Genomic DNA, 20,540 nt, shown 5'->3' on the forward strand with positions numbered 1-20,540 from the left:
GTAGAGAAACAGGTTATGCACAATGCAGTTTGTTTTAGTACCTCTGGGATAGCAAAAAACCAAAATTAATCCAGCAGCAGGAGCAGCGATAGGAATATGCCTCAGTAAATTATCAGTTCATAAAGTACTGTGCAGCCATAAAATTATAATTTTGAAGACCATTAATACCCTCAAAATTTGCAGTATTGTATGTGACATGAAAAAGGCAGTGTACCCACTCGAGTGCATACAGGTTATGTCATAATGCATGTACTTAATGGACAAGGACGAGAAAGAACATAGAAAAATGAACACAGCTTGGTTTCCTATGATTATAATATTTTATTTTTCTTTGAAAAAAAATTTTAATTTACTTTTTTTGTTACAATGAATAAAAGAAGAAAAAACTCTGGAAGAAAGTTAAGGAGCAAACAAACCAGAAGGTAGTCCTCAGCGGTTCTTTTCAGTGTCCTGCTGCTGTTGCTGCGCATGAAGCTAATTAACATGCCCTTGGGGAATGTCTCCAGATTTTTCCAAGTTCAATAGTTCTTTGTGAATTTTAAGTCCCTTTCAAATGCTCACCGGTTTACTAGTAAAATAATCTGCTAATGATTGATAAAATACACCTTCAACAGAAGGATCCAGCAAAGTGTATACTGAGTGTACTTTTACTGGTAGGAATTTGGAAATTTTATTTTAAAGAGACTTGCATGAGTTTTTCATAATCTTAGAAGACCAAAAGGAAACCAAGTCTCAGTGTCTTTCTCAAAGATCAGGCACAGAACATTCGGGTTGAGTTGGGAAGAGAACTCAGTTGCTTCCCCTTGTTCCAGGCAAGTTCCCTTGGGTGTACCATTTGGGAAAAAATGGTATGGAATCTTTCCTCCTTTCATTAGGAGAAAAATTCATGTGGCATCTCAAGGGAGACTGAGAGTCTTTTTTCACTGCAGTTCAGAATACCAGTTACTTTGGTTCCAAATGCTTTCATTTTTTCCTTTACTGAGAAAAAGCAGTCTGCTTCTAGACAGAAGTAGATTGTTTCCTGGTGGAACCTAGTACTTGGGACAGTGCATTATAATGATATAGAGCTTATGTAATTGATAATAATTGCCGAATTGTCCATCTTTATAAGATATGGTGGTTATGTGACTTTCCCCCCAGAACTCGGGAGGTGAGGCTGGTGAGGAATCCGTGGATGAAGGCTCCACTCAGATTAATGAACAAGCCAGTTTTGCTGTAAACAAACTACGAGAGCTAAATGAGAAACTTGAATATAAAAGGCAAGCTCTAAATTCTATTCAAAATGCACCAAAACCTGACAAGAAGGTAACTGTTTTGCTTTCAAGGTTGTCTTTGAAAGTGTCCATTTTTTAAATTTGCTAAATACTAGTTTTCAGTTTATGTTGAGAAGTGTCACAGTTTCTTTAAAAAGAGAGTTTGACTGTAAGTTCTATTGTTATTATTATTTTTTTGCTTCTAGTAAGAATTAGAAAAGTACTTATTTTTAATCTTTCATGATTTGGGGTTCTTACCCAATTATTAACTGTGAGTATCTCTGTTCTCTTATCTGGCTTGCCTACAGTACCTGTGGGGAAGAGGGAAATGCTTTTCCTTGTACCAAGGTCATTTCTGGAAGTTGAACTACTCAAGGACAATCTTAATAATTTTTTTTCTTACAAATGCTGCAAGTACAGTTTAGAAAACCTCACAGAATTATGCAAGACATAAATTATTTTGCTAAAAGCCAAAAGAATCTGTAAATTTAAAAATGTAAATGGCATCTCACTAACTGGCACTTCTCAAACCCAAGAGTGGTGTGGCCTTGGGCTTTGCGTTCGTGCCTCTTTGGAGTCCAGCAAGCAGGTTTCTGTAATAGAGGTATGGCCGATGCTCTCTGGCCTGCCATATTGATTGGGAACTTCTGAATGTGTGGTCAGAAATGTAAGTGATGAGTAAACAGATGAAGCTGTGCTGGTTACTGTGAGGAATCCGTGAAACATAGAGTCAGCCTATACCACCTGCTCTTAGGGAGCAAACATGCTGATAATGGACCCACAACATACCCCCATGAAAATGAAGCAGGTAGTCCGAGCCCTCACTGAGGATAAAATGCAGGACAACGGCCTAGATAGGGAGGCTTCCTGCAGGGTTTTTGAGGAAGGAAAGGGTCCTCGTAGACCGCGTGTTCAGGACAGTTTGGGGGCAAAGCTCCCTGTGCACACACTACAGTTAAATAACCCTATAGGTTTTCTCAGTAAAGAGATCCAAGGAGATGGTAAGCATAGCATTGTTAAAATTATTTATTTTTAAAAATTATCGTGAAATAAAAATAACATAAAATTTAACCATTTTAAGTGTATATTTTAGTGTCAAGTACGTTCACATGGTTATGCAGCCATCGCCACCATCTATCTTCAGAACGCGCTTCATCTTATAAAACTGTTCCCATTAAACACCAACTCCCCATTCCCTCCTTTCCACCCCCTGGCCACCACCATTCTACTTTCTGTCTTTTTGGAATTTTTTTTTTAATTCTTTTCTGTCTCTTATGAATTTAACTACTCTAAATAGCTCATTTAAATGGAATACTTCCCTTTCTGACTGGCTTAATTCACTTAGCATAATCAAGGTCCATCCATATTGTACTGTGTGTCAGAATTTCCTTCCTTTTAAAGGCTGAATAACATTCTATTGCATGTTTATACAACGTTTTGTTTATCCATGCATCCATCGCTGGACACTTGGGTTGCTTCTACCCTTTGGCTATTGTGAATAATGCTGCCATGAACATGGGTGTACAAGTATCTCTTTGAGATCCTGCTTTCAATTCTTTAGGATGTATACCCAGAACTGGAATTGCCGGGTCATATGTTAATTCTGTTTTTAATTTTTTGAGGAATCTCTATACTGTTTTCCACAGTGGCTGCATCATTTTACCTTATTACCAGCAGTACATAAGGATTCCAGTTTCTCTGTATCCTCACCAACACTTTTTTTCTGGGTTTTGACTGATTGATTGTAGATGTCCTAATGGGTGTGAGGTGATATGTGATTGTGGTTTTGATTTGCATTTCTCTAATAATTAATGATACTGAATATCTTTTCATGTGCTTTTTGGCCGTTTATGGTTTGTATATCTTCTTTGGAGAAATTTCTATTCAAGTCCTTTGCCCATTTTTGAATCGGTTGTTTGGTTTTTTTGTTGTTGAGTTTTAGGGCTTCTCTGTATATTCTAAATATTCATCTCTTATTAGATAAGTGATTTGCAAATATCTTCTTCCATTCTGTGAGTTGCCTTTTTACTGTGTTGATAGTATTCTTTGCTCAAAAGTCTAGAATTTTTATGATGTGTAATTTTCCTATATTTTCTTTTGTTGCCTGTGCCTTTGGTGTCATAGCCCAGAAACCATTGCCAATTCAATGGTATGAAGCTTTTCCCCATTAAATTCTAGGAATTTAATAGTTTCAGCTCTTATATCTAGGTCCTTGATTCATTTTGAGTAATTATTATATGTGGTGTTGGGTAAGGGTCTAACTTTAAATGTTTTGTGTGTGGGTATCCCATTTTCTCAGCATCGTTTGACCATTTGGAAGAAGGTTTATTTCTTCACTTTCTGCTCTATTCCCTTGGACCGTATGTCTTTCTTGATGCCAGTACCATACAGTTTTGAAGTTTTGATTAGTGTAGTAGGTATTGAAATCAGGAAGTATAAGTCCTCCGACTTTGTTTTTCTTTTTCAAGATTGATTTGGCTATTCAATCTCCCTTTGAGATTCCATGTGAATTTGAGGATGGATTTTTCTGTTTATGCAAAAAATGTCATTGAGATCTAGATAGGAATTGTACTGAATCTGTAGGTCACTTTGGGTAATATTGACATCTTAGCAATATTTAGTCTTCTAATCTATGAACATGGAATAACTTTCCATTTATTTATCTTCTTTAGTTTCCTTCGTCAGTGTTTTATACTTTTCATTGTAGAAGTCTTTCACCTCTTTGCTTAAGTTCATTCCTATGTATTTTATTATTTTTATGCTATTATAAATAGAATTGTTTTCTTAATTTCCTTTTTGGATTGTGTATTATTAGTGTACAGCAGTACAGCTTACTTGTATGTGTTGATTTTGTATCATGCTACTTGGCTAAATTGTGTAGCATTTTAAATGGTTTCATAACTCCCAGGATGTTTTTCCTGTGGCAGATTGTTTCCAAGTTGAAGGAGGAAATAATTCTAATAGAGAAAGAACGCGCAGACCTTCAGCTGCACATAGCAAGAACAGATTGGTGGTGTGAGAACCTTGGAATGTGGAGAGCCTCCATCACCAGTGGAGAGGTAGGTTTTCCTCCCAATTTATTTTAAAAATTTGACTTCATAAGACAAGATTTTGTCCTGGAGAATTAAGGTTAATGAAAGAAAACTTATGTTTATTCTTATTAGACTGCATTTGTCTTACTTTTCTTTCCTCATATTTTCACTCTGGTCCCCCCATGACTGGTAGCTATACTAGGTTGCTTGGTAGAGAGCTATTCTCATTTCATTTCAGACAGAAATGTGTTCTTGTTCACTAGAGTTGTAAGACACTTCAGATAGGAACAATTAATGTCACTGAATTACCATTTTTATTTTTCCATTGAGGGTTGAAATAAAATGAAAAGCACTACTTGAAATTTGGAGATGAAAAATTAAAAATTTAAATGTTTCTGATTGTTCCATCCTGCTGACTTCAATTGCTCATATGTCAGTGGCTCTAGGGTCTTCAATAATAAATAGTTTTTCCTTTGTATTAGAAAATATTTTGCTGTTCTCAGAGAGTTTTTAGAATGTACTGTATCCCTTTTCTTTTGTCTGTAAAAGTAATTTCATGTAAAGGAAAGATGCTTATTGGCATTTACACTGTGAGTATTGACTACTATCATTCACCTTGAAACCCAGGGATATCAGGTCCACCATATAGTGCACAAATAACATGATCCTGAGGAAGATAGTGTTCATGTTTTGCCTCATCATTGTTTCAAATGGCTTGTCAAATACTCAACTCTTTAGATTTGCAAGGGCCTGTCTGCCCAGCTTATCTTTGTTCATGCCTGCCTTTCTCATCAACCCAGTGGCTAGACAGTTACTGAGGAGGAAGGCTTAAAATCCACACTCTTAAATTATTCTCTACCTTGGAGAGCAAAACAAAGCACGTTCTCTAAGGGCCACCCTGAAAGCGCACACACTCCATGAGAGCTTAGCCAAGTGCCCTTAGTATGTCTTTGGCACTCCTATTAAGGTAAGCTGCAGGGCAATATACCTTTTTTGAAGGGACGTAGGGGGGCAATGGATCAGGGGAGGCTGTACTCAACCTTGAAATACCATATGGAAACCTTTGGTGATGGAAGTCTTGAGGATGGAAGTCTAGGAAGTGGGGGTAGGTAGGCTCAGGGGGATGTAATGTCAAAAGACAGTAGAAGAGGCCTGGGAGAGGGAAAGGGCGCAAATGCTGTCACCTCCGCAGTGTTGTCTAAAGCTGCCTCTGACATCTCACAGTTTATTAAAACCATCTTCCAAAGGCAAACACTGAGGGAAGGAGAGAGGACAGGAGGAAGAACCCTCACGAGGCACTTTGCCCTGGTAATCAGTGGTACTCGGGAGCTTGCTGTGCCACCTTAGTACTGAAAAGATAATGGAAACGGACACAGAGGGGTCACCTCCCTGCCAGAGTTCATCAAGCAGTCCCTCATGGGAATGTATAGATGTGTTTACATCGCCCCAGATTCCCCTGACGCCTGATACTGGACAACCCACTTACTAGGTGTGTGACCCTGGGAAAGTCACTGACCCTGTCTGTGCCTCCACCCCTCCCATCCTTCCTGAGGGGTAGTCCTTCGTACCTCCCAGGGCTCCGTGGGTACTCAGTAAGTCTTACTTCTCTTTCCTTTGCCTTTCTTATTGGCTCTTCCTTTCTAATTCAATTTGTTTTACTAATTCAAGCTTAAATTCCATGCATTGCCTTTTGTTTTCTTCTTTTATCTATTAGTGTTAAGTGTAATAGTGGCCGATTCTGAATTATCATGAGGTGTGTGTGTGTGTGTGTGTGTGTGTGTGTGTGTGTGTGTTTATGAATTATCTAAATTGGGAGGTAGAGGACATTATGTCTTCCAGTGTAAAATTTCATGAAAACAGAAATCATGGTTTGCTGAATTCTGAAATTAAACTGGGGAAACCCTCATCCTTCTCTGAGAGAGATTTTGGTATATCTCACACCTATCTGCTTGCTGTTAATTTGTTTTTTTCAAGGAAACACAGTTAGAATTTTAAGTCGGCTATGTTAGTTTTCTTTTGCTATATAACAAATTACCACAAAATTCATGGCTCAAAACAGCACCCATTTATTAGCTCACAATTCTGTAGGTCCAATGTCCAGCACAATATGGCTGGGTTCTCTGTTCCTTGTATCATAAGGCTGAAATCAAGACGTTGACCAGACTAAGCTCTTGTCTAGAGACTGTGGGGAGTAATCCGCTTCCAAGTTCATTCAGGTTGTTGGCAGAATTCAATTCCCTGAGGTTGCAGAGCTGAGGTTTCTGTTTCTTGCTGTCCTCTGGCGGTTGCTCTTAGTTCCTAGAAGTACTTCCAGATCCTTTCCACGTATCCCTCTCCGCCTTGAAGCTAGCAACAACATGTCGAATCCTTCTTGTGTTTCCAGTTTTTGTGACTTCCTCTTCCACTGCTGGCAGAGAAACCTCTCTGCTTTTAAAAGGATCGTGTGATGAGGTTAGGCCCATCCAGCACATCTCCCATCAGAGTTACAACCCAAGGATAATGCAAGACATATACACCAGGGAGAGGGGACTCTTGGGGGACATTTAAAAATCTTGCCTACATCTGCTCATCATGCTGTCTGTTGTGTTTGTTTTGTTTTCCAAGGTAACAGAAGAGAATGGTGAGCAAATGCCCTGTTACTTTGTCATGGTAAGCTTACAAGAAGTTGGAGGAGTTGAAACTAAAAACTGGACAGTCCCCAGAAGGCTCAGTGAGTTTCAGAATTTACACCGGAAACTTAGTGAGGTATGAATACTCATGAACACAAGGTTTAGAATTACTGAGCAAGAAGAGATATAAGAGCTCATTGCAATTTTTACCCGTAAGGAAACGGATGAATCTTTCTCCTTTGCTTTTCATACTGGTTGGCAAAGTGGCATTTTCAGCCTGACATTTAGAAATGTACTCACAGATCAAACCACCTCATCTAGTCTCAGTCCTTCAGGACAGATAATTGTCTGATCTCCATTGTGCATGGAGCCCCAGAGAACTCCAGATCTGGAAGAGAGCCAGGGATCACTGAGTGGTTTCAAAGCTACCAGTTGTGACCCATTAGCACGTAGTGAAATCAACTATGGGTGGCAGCAATAGAACGAGAATAGAATATATTGGATTCCATCACAAAAAGTTGGGGAGTCAGTAAAGTGTCATGTTGAAAGCACAGACTCTGGAGCCAGGCTGCTCACGTTTGGATCCTAGATTGACTACTTACTACATATGACCTGGGGCTTGTCACTCTGTCTCTTTGTGCCTCTTTCTCCTCATCAATGGAATACAAATACTGTTAGCACCTACCTCACAGAGTTGTTGTGAGAATTAAGGGAATAAATGACTACAAAGCATTTGGAAGAATGTGTGGCACATAATAAACATTATTGTGTTACTATTGTCAGTAATAGTGGTAGTAATGAGCATTGTTTCATAGAAGTTTTGTTTCAGTCTTATATGTATGTGTGGAATCCACTGCCCTCTTAGTGCCTATTGGGCCGACTGGCAGTCCTGTGGGAATTGGCATAAAGAGAACAGACTTGATTTAGAGTCAGATGACTCTGGATTCTATATATATATATATATATATATATATATATATATATATATATATATATATATATATATATATATATATAATATCAACATGTATATTTGCATGTGTGTTGTGGGTTGCAAAGTACTGTGTGCTTCCTGCTGTGGGTTTCAGTTAAAATGTTTGAAAGCCACTAATCTAGGTCAATTCTTTTATTTGATAGACAAGGAAAACTGATCCCAGAGAGTTTAATTGACTTATCATAAGATATAGACATAGCGGCCAAACCAGGATTAGAACCTGAGTTGTCTTACTTTCAGTTCCTTATCCTTCCATTTTTCTCAGGAATTGCATCTTCTCTAACTCTCCTCCTACTGGAGGTAACTGCCCTTTACCTCAGCAATTAAACAGTTCTTCAATCACTTCTTTCATTTAGGTCCATTTATCTCCTGCGCAGAATGAAGTCTCACTAGTAAAACCCTATGGTCACTTCTTAGACCCCTCTTGTGCAAATGAAATATGTTTGTTTCTTTTAACCTTTACTCCTGGGGTGATTTTTAAAATCCTTTTAATCACTAACTTCTGAATGCTATAACTTCTTCAACTGCTTTTAAAAGGCTGGTGGCAAAAAATGAATGTCATACTACAGCATTTCTCAAATGGACTATGGTCATCCTAGCAGTGTGACTGCAAAATATTTGTCTTGATATAAGAATACATTTTCCCAAAATTGTTGAATGATATTGACACTACAGAAAAAGGTGTTGTTTGCCCTGGGACAAACCATTGTGAAACCAAAGTTTAGTATCAGTCTAGTTGCTGATAAAAACAGGAGAAAAAGGAATTTAGGGGAGATTTTGAAATAAAACGAACGTGGAAAATAAAATGTTCTTTGAGAATTAAAAACAGTTATGCTGAAGAACTAGAGGGAACAAACCTTATACAATCCCATGTCTGCCCTTTTGTCTCATTGGCACCTTTCCTCATCTAGGGCCTGAGTGCTGGGTTCTGTCTTACCCTTGGTATTTCCTATTGTGTGAGTTTTCACTTTTTGAAAGAACCCAGCTGTGACAGGAAACACCTTTTCAGATCCCTGGTGATTTTAATCTTCCCTGCCAACTTTCACTGCTTGTTTCATTTCTCTAAAATTTTATCATGAATTTGGGCCCCAATTGATATGTGGGTGCATGCTGTTGTACGTGAGGTGTGTTAGAGGGTTGTGTAGGAAAGTCCAGGTTTTCCTTTTCTACCACCCGAAGCACTTATATTCTCTTGTTGTTACAAGCAACTTGTTACATTCCCTCTCTTGCTGTAGCCAGGCTGGCAGGGGCGCTACTGTGACCCTGATGCTGACAACAGGAGTAAAAGCAGTGGCAGACAAACTCTGCTCACTTACTTTTCAATACCACTTGATTTCATAAAGCCTATTCAAGTGGCCGCAGTGTTAGGGAGCCATCTGGAGCATTTGGAATCCACTGCCCTCTTAGTGCCTATTGGGCCGACTGGCAGTCCTGTGGGAATGGGCACAAAGAGAACAGACTTGATTTAGAGTCAGATGACTCTGGGTTCTAATCCTGACCTTCACTGTCTCATATATAAAATGGAATGATAATTCCCAACTCAGAGCTCTTGCACAGGCCAAGCTTCCAGCACAGTGTCTGGCAGAACACAGGACTTCATCTGCAAAGGGAAGTCTGTTGTTATTTATTAGCATATTTTATTATGATTAATACACTCACATTCTGCAGTTTGTCATTAAAGATAGTAGCTCCAACCCGTTTTTGTTTTTGTTTTCTTTCCATTGTCTTCTTTTGTCCACTTTGATAACTTTTACAGAGATGTTGCAAACAAAACACCTTCTGCTGTAAGCTAGGTGTCCATACCTAGCATATTGCGCTACTGTACGTATTGTCCAAATCCATCTTATCAGCGTGACTTCCAGATTTTCCAGCTTTCGGGTATTCGTGGGTCTAGGGATGAACTTTAGCTTTTATTCATCAAGCATCCCATTCCTCCAAATTCCTTGAGACTGATTAGACTAGGTTAGATTTTCAAGATCTTAAATCTCAGAGGAGTGAGTAGAGGAGGAAGATACGTGGTTTGTTCTGATTATAATTCTAACTCTCTTTTTAAGGTTAAAATGTAATTTCAAGATACTAACATTTGATTTCACCTCCCCACCCACAGTGTTTCCCGTCTTTAAAAAAAGTCCAGTTGCCTTCTCTCAGCAAGCTGCCTTTCAAATCTATAGATCAGAAGTTTATGGAAAAGTCAAAGAAACAATTAAATAAGTTTTTACAGGTAAGCAACTCAAAACTTTTAGATATGAGAGAAAAAATTAGTTCTTTTGGGTTAAACTGTCATCATTCTAAGAGCTTGCTTGTTAAATTCCTGTTCTCACAGGCCGTGCCAGATCCTCAAAATATCTTGTGTGGTGTTTTTTTGGGTTTTTTTTTGTAATTAAACTGTACTTTACATACAGAAAATACAGATATGTGTACAACTTCCTCCATTTTCACAAACTGAACACCCCTTATACTGGCGCCTAGTCCAAGAAACAGAATATTGTCAGCTCGTCCAGCCTCCTTCCTGTCGCTGCTCCCCCAAAGGTGACCACGATCCAGACTTCCAACAATACTTTGTTTTGGAATTCTGTATAAATGAATCATACAGTATGGACTCCTTTGTGTCTGACTTCTTTCACTCAACATTATTACGTCCATGAGATGTAACTGATAGCGCTGTGTTAGTCTAGATCCTTTGTTCTTGTTGTTGTGTAGGTTTTTCATTGTGTGAATGCACTACAGTCTGTCCCTTCTGTCATTGGTGAGCGTTGGCATAGTGTCCAGTTGGAGACTCTATGAAGTGCACTTCTGTACACTTCTATACAGTTCTTGTCTTTTGGTGAATGTATGTTGGGTAATACCTAGGGATTTGGGTTTCAAAGTGGTCATAGCACTTTTACACTCTCACCAGCAGTGTGTAAGGGTCCTGACTGCTCCACATCCTCACCCACACTTAGCCATTCCGGTGGGTGTGGACTGGTATCTCATTGTGGCTTTCCCTTGCATTTCTTTCCCTGATGACTAATGAGATTGAGCACCAGCCCATATATTTCGGCCATTTGGATAGTTTCTTTTGTGAGATGTCTGTCCCAGTTGTGTCTACTTTTTGTCATGTTGCCTGTTTTTTCCCTGTTGCTTTGTTGGAGTTCTGTGTGGATTTTGGATGTGAGTCTCCTGTCAGACAGTGTGTGTTGCAGATATTTTCTCCCTTTTTGTGGATTGCCTTTTCGCTCTCTTAATGATTTCTTTTAATGAACAGAAGTTCTCAGTTTAGTCCAGTTTATCAATTTTTTTCCTTTATGGTTAATGCTTTTGGTGCTTGTTAAGAAATCTTTGCCAAAATATTCCCCTAATTTCTTGTAAACATTTCGTTTTTCTTCAGTCTGCTTTTAGAGACTAGGCCAGACAAAGGTATGCCATCCCCCATCATAACCACTATTTGATTTCTTTCTTACCTGGGCCCTCTGTATTCAAAGTATGGGTAAGGTACTCAAACCATGGACCCCAAAGCCCTTATAGTTCTCAAGGGGATGGAACATTGCCTCGTAAAACCCTTTTGCCTCTGCAATCGTAGCTAGAAGTCCTGAGACTTTTGATAATGGATGTTGCCAAATTCTTAGTAAAGGCTACATTAAAATATAACCATTGAGTAAAAAATATAAATCACAATTAAAATGCATTTAAGCTAGAGTTGCCTTGAAAGTGTTAGTCTCTCTTTTTCTGTCATATGTTTATCTCTCTCTTTTTCTTCCTCTTTCTTTCTAATATATATATTTTTTATTTATGTTTGTAGTATATGCGTATATTTCCCTCAGGAAATAAAGTAATTACACTTTTGAGAAACTTTCCAAGTTCATTTATGGCAGAACCAGAGTAGAGAATCATTAATCTTTAAAAGCTCTTACAGGAGAGAATTTAAAACTGAAATATTACCATTTTGTTGCCAATTGGAATGCCTAGGAAATAGTAAACCCACTCAAGCATAATACCTGACTAAATCATTCAGATGAATTAAAGATCTTGTTTGTCAAACAAATATGTATTATTCAAAATCCCAAGATTTTTAAGCCCCCGATGTGTAGCATGACATCCTCTAGCTAACTCTTTGGTTTCTGTCCAGCTTCTGCTGTTGGGGAGGTTCTCAGTCCGTCTGTTTGGTCTTCCCAGCCCTTCAGCCACCTTTCCTGTTGTGCTGCAGAGCCTGCACTTTTGGAGGTACAGGGAGGGCTCAGATGTCCCCTTATTGGATTATCGGTGATGGCGATGGGTTAGTGAGTTCCACTGTGTGTCAACACAAACAGCACTGGCGTCCTGCCGGTGGGTGGTGTGAGCTCGACCGAGGGCAAGAATATCTGCAGCTAAGCCAGATGAAACGGTGGTCTCAAGTGTCCATCTGTCTTTTAATCGAGAGGATTTTAAGTCAGGAAATAATGTTTAAATTGCTTTTCATTTCCTCAGGACGTTATTTGAGAGTGCATATAGAGGTAGGTTATAGAGCAGACCGTACTTTCAAAATATTATCCCACCAACTGCAAATGGGAAAAGCAAGATGCACAATGTTTAGTCTGAAAGGCAGATACTACTAGGTCCATGGATTGTATGTGTACAAGAATGTTTATATATGACATATGGTTCCCTGCTGGGGCATACTAGTAATGCAGACATTTAATAATCTAGCTAATCATTCTTGGCTGTGCCACACTTATTTCCTACTTTGTTCCTAACATGGTCCGTAGCCCTCTTCTCATTCCTCACATACATGTGCCTCTTACTCCAGTCGTTTCCCCCCAGTGTGCTCTGCCCCTCTTCTGCGTGTGCGCGTGCTATGCCATGCGATGCCCCATCAGCCACTGAATAGTCATCTCAGATCTCCACGGGAATAGAGCCCCATGCGCTGAGTGTGTGCGGGGAGGAGTTGGGAATGGAATGCTATTCTTAGTGAGCTGAAAAATTACAAAATCCCCATTATATCTTGCCCCAGAGACATAACCTTTGAGAACATTTCCAACTTTTCAAACATATAGAATATGGTTATTTTCCTTTATAATAGAATACGATTTAGGCCAAAGACTTATCATTAACCCTTAATGATTCCCTTATTTATATTGATTGTATAAAGTTTAAGACTTACCATTAGTTATTTCCTGCTATTTTATAAAATAATGTTGGAGTGTAGATTAGCTAAAAGAAATCAGTTTAGGGGGAGAATATCTCACTGTTCCTACAACTGAACATTTACTACTCTGGAAAAGGAATAAAGGCCTATATATTGAGCTCAGGGGCCAGGGAAGGCAGTAGTGACACCAACTGCCCATCCCCCTAAATTTCCTTCCCTCCGTCTGAGGCAGAACCTGTCCATCTTCAGGCCAGTCTTCCGTAGGTTATGTGAAACCAACAACCACTGGGATGCTGTGGTGCCCCTTGGACTGCGCCTCCCCCCACTCCCCCAAGCCCCAGCATGGCAGTGTTCGGTGCTCTCAGATGTGCTCATTCTAGGGAGGATCATAGGGTTTGTCAGATTTCAACCTTCTTCCGAATAAATAGAATGTGAACATGATGGACTAGGTCCTCCTGGACCAGAGCTTAACCTCTTCTCCCATCCCAGTTTCTGTTATCAGAAGCACCGTGTGCTCGCCAGTGTCCCATCTCCCCCAAGGGGGTTACATCATAAATGGAGCAATGTTTCCCACTGCTTTATTTATTCCTAAATTCTGTATCTTTTAATACTAAACATTTAAACCTTCTTATGGTCACGCTGTTAATTTTACTGTTTTACCATATCAGTAGCACTTGCTTATATTATACATAAACAAACTTGACTTATGTCCTCCCTCCCTCTCTCCTAAGGCCAAAGAATTTTAGGAAATTTCCAGTTTAAGGGCCAACAAAAACAGTTATGTAATGATGTAAACAAGCGCTGCTTGGAAGATGGCAGCAGAGTGAAATAAAACTATTACCTGGCAGGCAGTGCCACCATGTGACAACTCAGAGTTCTTTTTTCAGCTGATGTACCGATTCTGAATGTAGCCATAAAAGGGTGGTTGAGTGGTATCCTTGTGCAATGTGCAAATATGTAAGTTGTTCAAACACAGATGAGTGGAAGTTTCAAAAGCGGTGGTGTCTTTATCTGTAAGCTGTGTGCAAAGTGAGAATTGTTTGTTGCGCTGAGCAATGCAAACCAGAGTGAACTCTGCTGTCTGCACAGTATCTCCTCTATGCAGAATGATTAGGGCGCGCCAACCCACCAGGGAGGATGGTTTGCCATTATGATCATTGAGAATTGATCTGATATACTTTATTTCAGTAGGAAAGGGAAGTGGTTTTAGGTTCAGAATTACAGTGAAAGTGAATTCCCTGGATTATCTGGACTTGTGGCTCCCGTAGCAGACGTATTCCCATATAAGAGTTCTTAATTCTCCGTCTTCCACAGAATCTGCTTTCAGATGAAAGACTATATCAGAGTGAAGCACTTTATGCCTTTTTGAGCCCTTCTCCTGACTACCTCAAGGTTATTGATGTGCAGGGGAAAAAACCCACTTTTTCATTATCCTCATTTTTGGAAAGACTTCCTCGTGACTTCTTCTCCCATCAGGAGGTGAGTTGTCTGAAGGTGGTACCATTTTTGGACACATTTAAGCTCATGTTTTTCCTAAGGCCGTTGGAAGTAACAGATACTTGCTGAAAGCATGCTACTACTAGCCATTTCCAGTAGTTACTATCGCTGTCATATTTCGGACATCTGTTGTGCTCCCCTACAAGTCACTTCGAAGCCTTAAGATACAGACATGAAAGGATTAATAACAAGGTAGTTAAGTGAAATGTGGATGGGAAGTTCCTAGGGGAGGGGGCCGTCATTATAGAGGAGCTGGAGTTTATACTGAAGGAGAGGAGGCTGTGTTTGCAGGACAGTTAACAGGTCATTGGGCTACTGGGGAGGGTTTCTGCAGTGGGCGATTAGGCAGAGAGTAGGAGGGGGCAAGGACCTGCCAGCCTGAGAAGTTTAGACTGCATTCTCAGGGAATGGAAAGCCATGGAATATTCTGAAGCAGGATGAATCGAGCAGTGATATGTATGGGAAAAGGAATGAAACAGAGACTGCAGACATTTGCGGTCTTATGCTCTGGACTTCAATCTTCCCATCAGAGAAAGCTCCTAACTCATGTTTAGGCCTCCGAAGCACCTTGTTTGGCTCTCCAGCAAATCGCACAAGACTGTTTCCGAAATGTAACGTCTTCATTGCCAAGTGCCCCTGCCTCTTCACCGGGATTGCTTTAATAAGTTTGGACAGAAGGAACTGACGATGAAAAGGTGTGGGCTGTGTTAGTGCATTGTGAGCTGGGAGGAGAAATCAGTGTACAGCGCAGAGCATAGCCACACCAGCATTCAGGCCTATCTGTAAACCCGCCTCCCTCCCAAGCGCCTCTCCCACCTCTTCCCTTCATAGCCGCATGTGTCATGACTGGCTATACTTGGCTTGCTTACCTCCATTACCTCCCATTTATTACCGAACCCCTTAGAATTTCCATTCTGGCTCAGTCTCTCTGTGAAATTACTCCCTGGGGTGAGTGCCAGTGGCTTCCCCTCAGTCTTCACCTTCTTCTACCTCGTTGCAGCATTTGATGTGGCTGAACTTCTTGCACAGCTGAGTTTTAGGGATCTCCTCCTGCCTCTGTGACTTCTCAGTCCTTTCTTCCACTCGTCCAGTCCCCCCAAATCCTGTCAACTTCAGCTGTTTCCTCTCTGCAGACGTTGGAGTGAACTTTCTCAGCTGTCCTCCCGTTGCCTAATGCTTGCACCTTCACCCCAGCACCTCACCTGCTTGTAGAAACAGCTACGTGAATATTTGTCAGTCTCCCAGAGAGCTGTCGCCACCGGAAATCTGGATCTATACCATCCTCATTGGCATTAGCCTGACGCCTGGCGCCTATTGGCATAGAATGAGTTTTGAACTGAAACTTGCTGATATGCAGATCCGGAAATGAGACTAGCAGAAGTACAGAATGAAAGCTTGAATCAGAGCTTTAAAAATAACTAAATTACTTTGAAATATACATGTTTTTAAAAACAGTGAATTCAAAATCATTGAAGTTAAAAAGCCTTAACGTTTAAAACTCAAAATGGTTAGAAAACTCTTTTTGCTGTCTACTAATTCACTCCTTATTAATACAGTGACGGAAGTTTTTCAAAACTATCTCAAACCTTGAATAAGACTTTAAGATCAAGCTTTCCCCTGAGGTTAGGTACATTTTGCCTTCTTTTTTGAAAATGCATAGATATCTGCATGTAGGAAAACTGAGGAGTTATGGAAGGTTGAAATATGAGTGCATAGTTTGGATTTTACACTTGAAAAAGGAGAACCACTCTACCAACGTTCTTGGATAAGTGACCTGCTTCCTATCACTTTTCTGTACCTCTAGGAGGAGATAGAGGAGGACAGCGACCTGTCAGATTATGGTGATGATGTGGATGGGAGGAAAGACGCCTTGGCTGAACCATGTTTCATGTTGATTGGGGAGATTTTTGAACTCCGAGGAAGTAAGTCTCTTTGTTATTACTTAGTGGTATTTTCTGGTTAAGTGGTTTATACCCACACACATTTAATATCCCTTTATTCCTGAATCAGACGTGTATTTATATTCATGCATTCATTTAGAAAATACTTCTAAGGGCCAACCAGATACTATGGTAGGATCTGAGGATACAATTCTAAGACAGATATCATTTCAGTACTCATGATTTGTCCCATACCATGTTTCTCTGAATAGAGAAAGCTAGAATGCTCTGAACTCCTTTTTAGGTGACTTAGCCTAGTCTCATTGCTTTATCACCAAAAGGCAGGAAGAAGGATTGTGCACAACAGGGGAAGAGCCCTGTTGTGAAAGGTGAGGTTGGGTGGTGTTGAGGTAGCATTCTGGCCAGGGACGCAGAAATGCCTCAACCTTGCTTTTCAAACACCTTTCTTTCCCTAGAGGAGTGGTTATCAGCGGAGGGGTGAGGGAACTCTGTCCCCTAGGGGACACTTGGCGATATCTGGAAACATTTTTGGTTGTCACAACTCAGAGGATGATGCTACTGGTGTCCAGTAGGTGGGTGCCAGGGATGCTGCTAAACTTCCTGCAATCCGCAGCTTAGCCCCTCACAACAAAGGACAGCCTTCTCCAAATGACAGTAGTGCCCAGGTTGAGATACCTTACCCTAGTCGTTCTTGAGGGAGATGTACTTAGAAGAAACATGAGCAAAAAGAGGAGCAAGATACTATTTTGTTAAGACCCACGCAGGTGCCTCTCCTGAAGCAGCACTTGGGTGAAAGGTCCACCCACATCTTCCACATCCCCCACCCCTCATACTCAGTCATGAGACCAGTGTGCGTGGTCATAGATGGGGCCTCAGTACTAGCTAAAACTATGATGGCGCCCACAGGCCCAGCCAACCACCCAGAAAAGGAAGCACATGAGAGGAGCAAGCGTTTGCAAGGCATAATCATGCCACCAACTAGTAAAATGTTGCCCTATAACTGTCCGGGTCTCATTATGACTGTCCACTCACATTAGCATCTTTTCCCTTGGGGCAGAGGAGGTAGGCCAGGAGCCAGCCTTACAAAGGAAGTGCAGCTGTGCATCCCTTCTTATTTATATACCTCTTAACATGTTACTTAAAGAATTATTAGCAGATGAAGAAATTTCAAGTGCTCTTATAAAAGCGAGCATGTCTGTGTGTCTTTTAATCCTCATTATCTACTACAGTGCCTGAACCATAGTTGGTGATCAGTAAAATGCCTGCGTGCGTCCACTGAGGAATGATGAATAGGCGAGAAGAGTTTAAGTGCTGGAGTTATTTTGGTCATTGGACTGTTTCTTCACCCAAGCCAAATCAGCAGACACTTCGGGAGCATATGCTTTCGATACAGCTCTGTACGGGAAACAAAAATATATCGGATGTAGATTCTTCCTTCAGTGAATTTACCATATAAGGGTTCCAAAAATGTAACTCACATGAAGCGATAGACACGCTTCAATGTGAAACTACAAGCAGAGATTTATATATAAGGATATTCACTTGAGCATAATTTTAATAATAAAAAGTTGGAACTAAGCTAAACTTCAGAAATGGGGGGGTCATTAAGAAATATCCATATGCTAGAATATTATCCACATATTAAAGATTCTTTCAGATGAATAAGCTATAGCTGTTCCATAGTTTAGACACTTTAAGATACATACTGGTGTTCAGCTTGGTTCAGTAGAGGCAGAAAACACTAGAACTCCACCCTAACTCTGACTCTTCCTTGGTGAAATCCCACCCATTAAATTGTGAAGCCTCCCAATTTCCCATACAGTTGATAAAAATGAAGAAGCATCATCTTATCCTTTGTCAGTGCATGTTCTTTGCAATACAGAAATTAAGAGTTGTGGCAGAGGTATCAGAGCCATTTAGGGCAGGAGTGGGGCTCAAAATCCGGTCTTTGCAACGTGTGTTGCCTCCATCACATGCCTGTTCAGAAGCATATTTAGTTTTGCCAGTGACATTTCAGAAGGGAAAAAATAGAACATCATTTATAATGAGATGGGATATCTTTGCCATCAGCAAAATCTAGTGTTGCTGCAGCTGCCTCTGTGGCTTTGAACAAATGAGCGCTCGGAAGGAGTAATGGGGCTATTTTGTATGTGGGGTGGGGGTGTAGGGGTGGAGAAGGACAGGAAAAAGCAGTAGAGTAAGGAGGTATCAGTGATGGGAGAGAATTTGGAGCACAACCATTTTTGATTCCTGCTCTAGTTCAGTGTACAAAATGGGACCAGTAATAATACAGCCTTTAAAAAAATGCATAACCAGTCACATTCTTTTGAAAATTGCACATGTCCTCAGACCTGGGTACGAGCTGCCCCTCTCTTGCCCTACAAAGGCAGAATAATGTTATCAGCACTGACAGATACGTTCCTCAAGCCTAAATGCCAGCCTCAAATGAACAAGTCTGCAAGCTGGCAGCGTGCTCTGAGTTCCATTAAAAAGTCAAGGCACTTTTAAGGCGTGGTCCCAACTCTAATAAGACTTGACTCTTGAAGGATTTAACAACACTACTTTACCTGGACATTTAGATCCACTTAAAAAGTTAGAAGTGACTTTAGGATGTTTTAAAGTCTAGTACCAAGTCTATGTGAATTTTTTATTTTTGTTTGTGTGTCTTCCCTTTACTGAGGTGTTTGTGAATTTACTCCTTTAGGTTTTCTTACTGGCGCAGGAGTCATGAACTCTTGGCTCCATTATAGTCAAGTCTGAATTCCTCATTTGCTCATGTGTCACTAATTAAACATTTCAATGAATGGGGATAAATACATAAGTGGAAAATTGGGTTTAGATTCCAATTCATAGTTCTAAAACATCCTCACAACATTTCTTTGCCTTCTTTTGGTTTATATTCTTATTCTGTACCTGTAGAAATGTCTCCAAGTTAATCAAGTTTAGATCTGTAGAACTTTTCACAACGCTCTTTCACAAAAAATACTGACAAGACCCTCAGAGTAAAAGCAGCACATGTGAATACTGTCCCTTTCCAGATGAGGAAACTGAGGTTCAGAGAAGGTGACTTATGCCCAGCTCTAGGCAGGGAGCAGACAGGGAAGTGCTGAATTCACATCCCCCTCAGGAGCCTGGCTCTCTGAGGTTTACCTTTCCTCCCTCAAAGGCATGAAGTATATAAAAGCACACGATTATCTACAAACCGCTATTCAAATGGGAGCAGTTAGGCTCATCGATTCATGAATATTTCAAAATATTTGTCAACAGTGGACTACACATTTCTCATTCAGAGGAGTGTGTTAGAAAACTGGGTTCCACAAGCCAGACAGAAATCTAAAACGGGAATTGTACTGTCTGCCGACATGTTGTCAGTAGCCCAGGGACATGAAGTAAGGTATTATTCCCACTTGCTAGCTCAGCTGTTGTTTAAGCATTGAAAAGCTGTAAAAACTCTCAGGTCTCATCTTACCACTTTCTCAGTAGCAAATGAACGTTTAGTCAGAAGAATTTTCATGGGCAGAAGTTTGCTAACCTAGACCCAAATTCTGCAGATGCCGTAGCCGTGGCTTGGTGTCAGGACTCGGATTGAGTTAAGTGGAAAGATGTATGTTTTCGCGGCTATGAAAATGTCCTAATTGTGGTATCCTGTGATAATGCTTTTCCTCTGGCTTGTATTTTAGTGTTTAAATGGGTGAGAAGAACATTAATTGCTCTTGTTCAGGTCACTTTTGGAAGAACCATCAACAAGTGAGTTGCACAAAATTAATATTTGAATTCATGCCTACTCTTTGCCTTACCAGTCAAATGACCTGTTATAGTAGCCAGTGATCTCTCTAACTGAAGTATTTTATTTTCTCTTCTTGTTTCTGATACAGTTCTAAAATTGGATAGGGATACAGCTTTCTGACAGAATTTCTCCCACAGAATTCATGGTGGACTAAAAGCTTGGACTAGCTCTGGCATTCTGGCTGACAAGGGTCAGAACATTCTATCTGTAAAATTCTCTTTTGATTATGATGACCGCTTTGAGTATTTTGGGTACAGTGTTTTTATGGCATATGATGGAAATCAGGTTACGGCTTAGACTCAAAGCCAAAATGGACGTGGATGAGCCTCACATGGCAGCTGTTGGAGGGAAATGCAGACCATACAT

The 20,540-nt window shown here is 40.3% G+C and overlaps 1 protein-coding gene across 4 annotated transcripts in view; it reads left to right on the forward strand.

Moving 5' to 3' along the window:
• SNX25 (sorting nexin 25) overlaps window positions 1-20,540 on the forward strand; it is a 104,458-nt gene that overhangs the window by 79,196 nt on the left and 4,722 nt on the right. For 2 of the 4 annotated variants that reach the window (XM_019667216.1, XM_019667217.1), the window contains exons 10-16: window positions 1,141-1,305; window positions 4,181-4,312; window positions 6,890-7,030; window positions 9,996-10,109; window positions 14,304-14,468; window positions 16,291-16,408; window positions 20,068-20,134. In XM_019667216.1, the coding sequence (XP_019522761.1) occupies window positions 1,141-1,305; window positions 4,181-4,312; window positions 6,890-7,030; window positions 9,996-10,109; window positions 14,304-14,468; window positions 16,291-16,408; window positions 20,068-20,134 (902 nt within the window). The remainder of the gene's footprint in view (window positions 1-1,140; window positions 1,306-4,180; window positions 4,313-6,889; window positions 7,031-9,995; window positions 10,110-14,303; window positions 14,469-16,290; window positions 16,409-20,067; window positions 20,135-20,540) is intronic. The other 2 variants (XM_019667219.1, XM_019667218.1) reach the window with 2 other exon arrangements.

This window comes from Hipposideros armiger, unplaced genomic scaffold, assembly GCF_001890085.2.
Source record: "Hipposideros armiger isolate ML-2016 unplaced genomic scaffold, ASM189008v1 scaffold_488, whole genome shotgun sequence".
NCBI classification, from domain to species: Eukaryota; Metazoa; Chordata; class Mammalia; order Chiroptera; family Hipposideridae; genus Hipposideros; species Hipposideros armiger.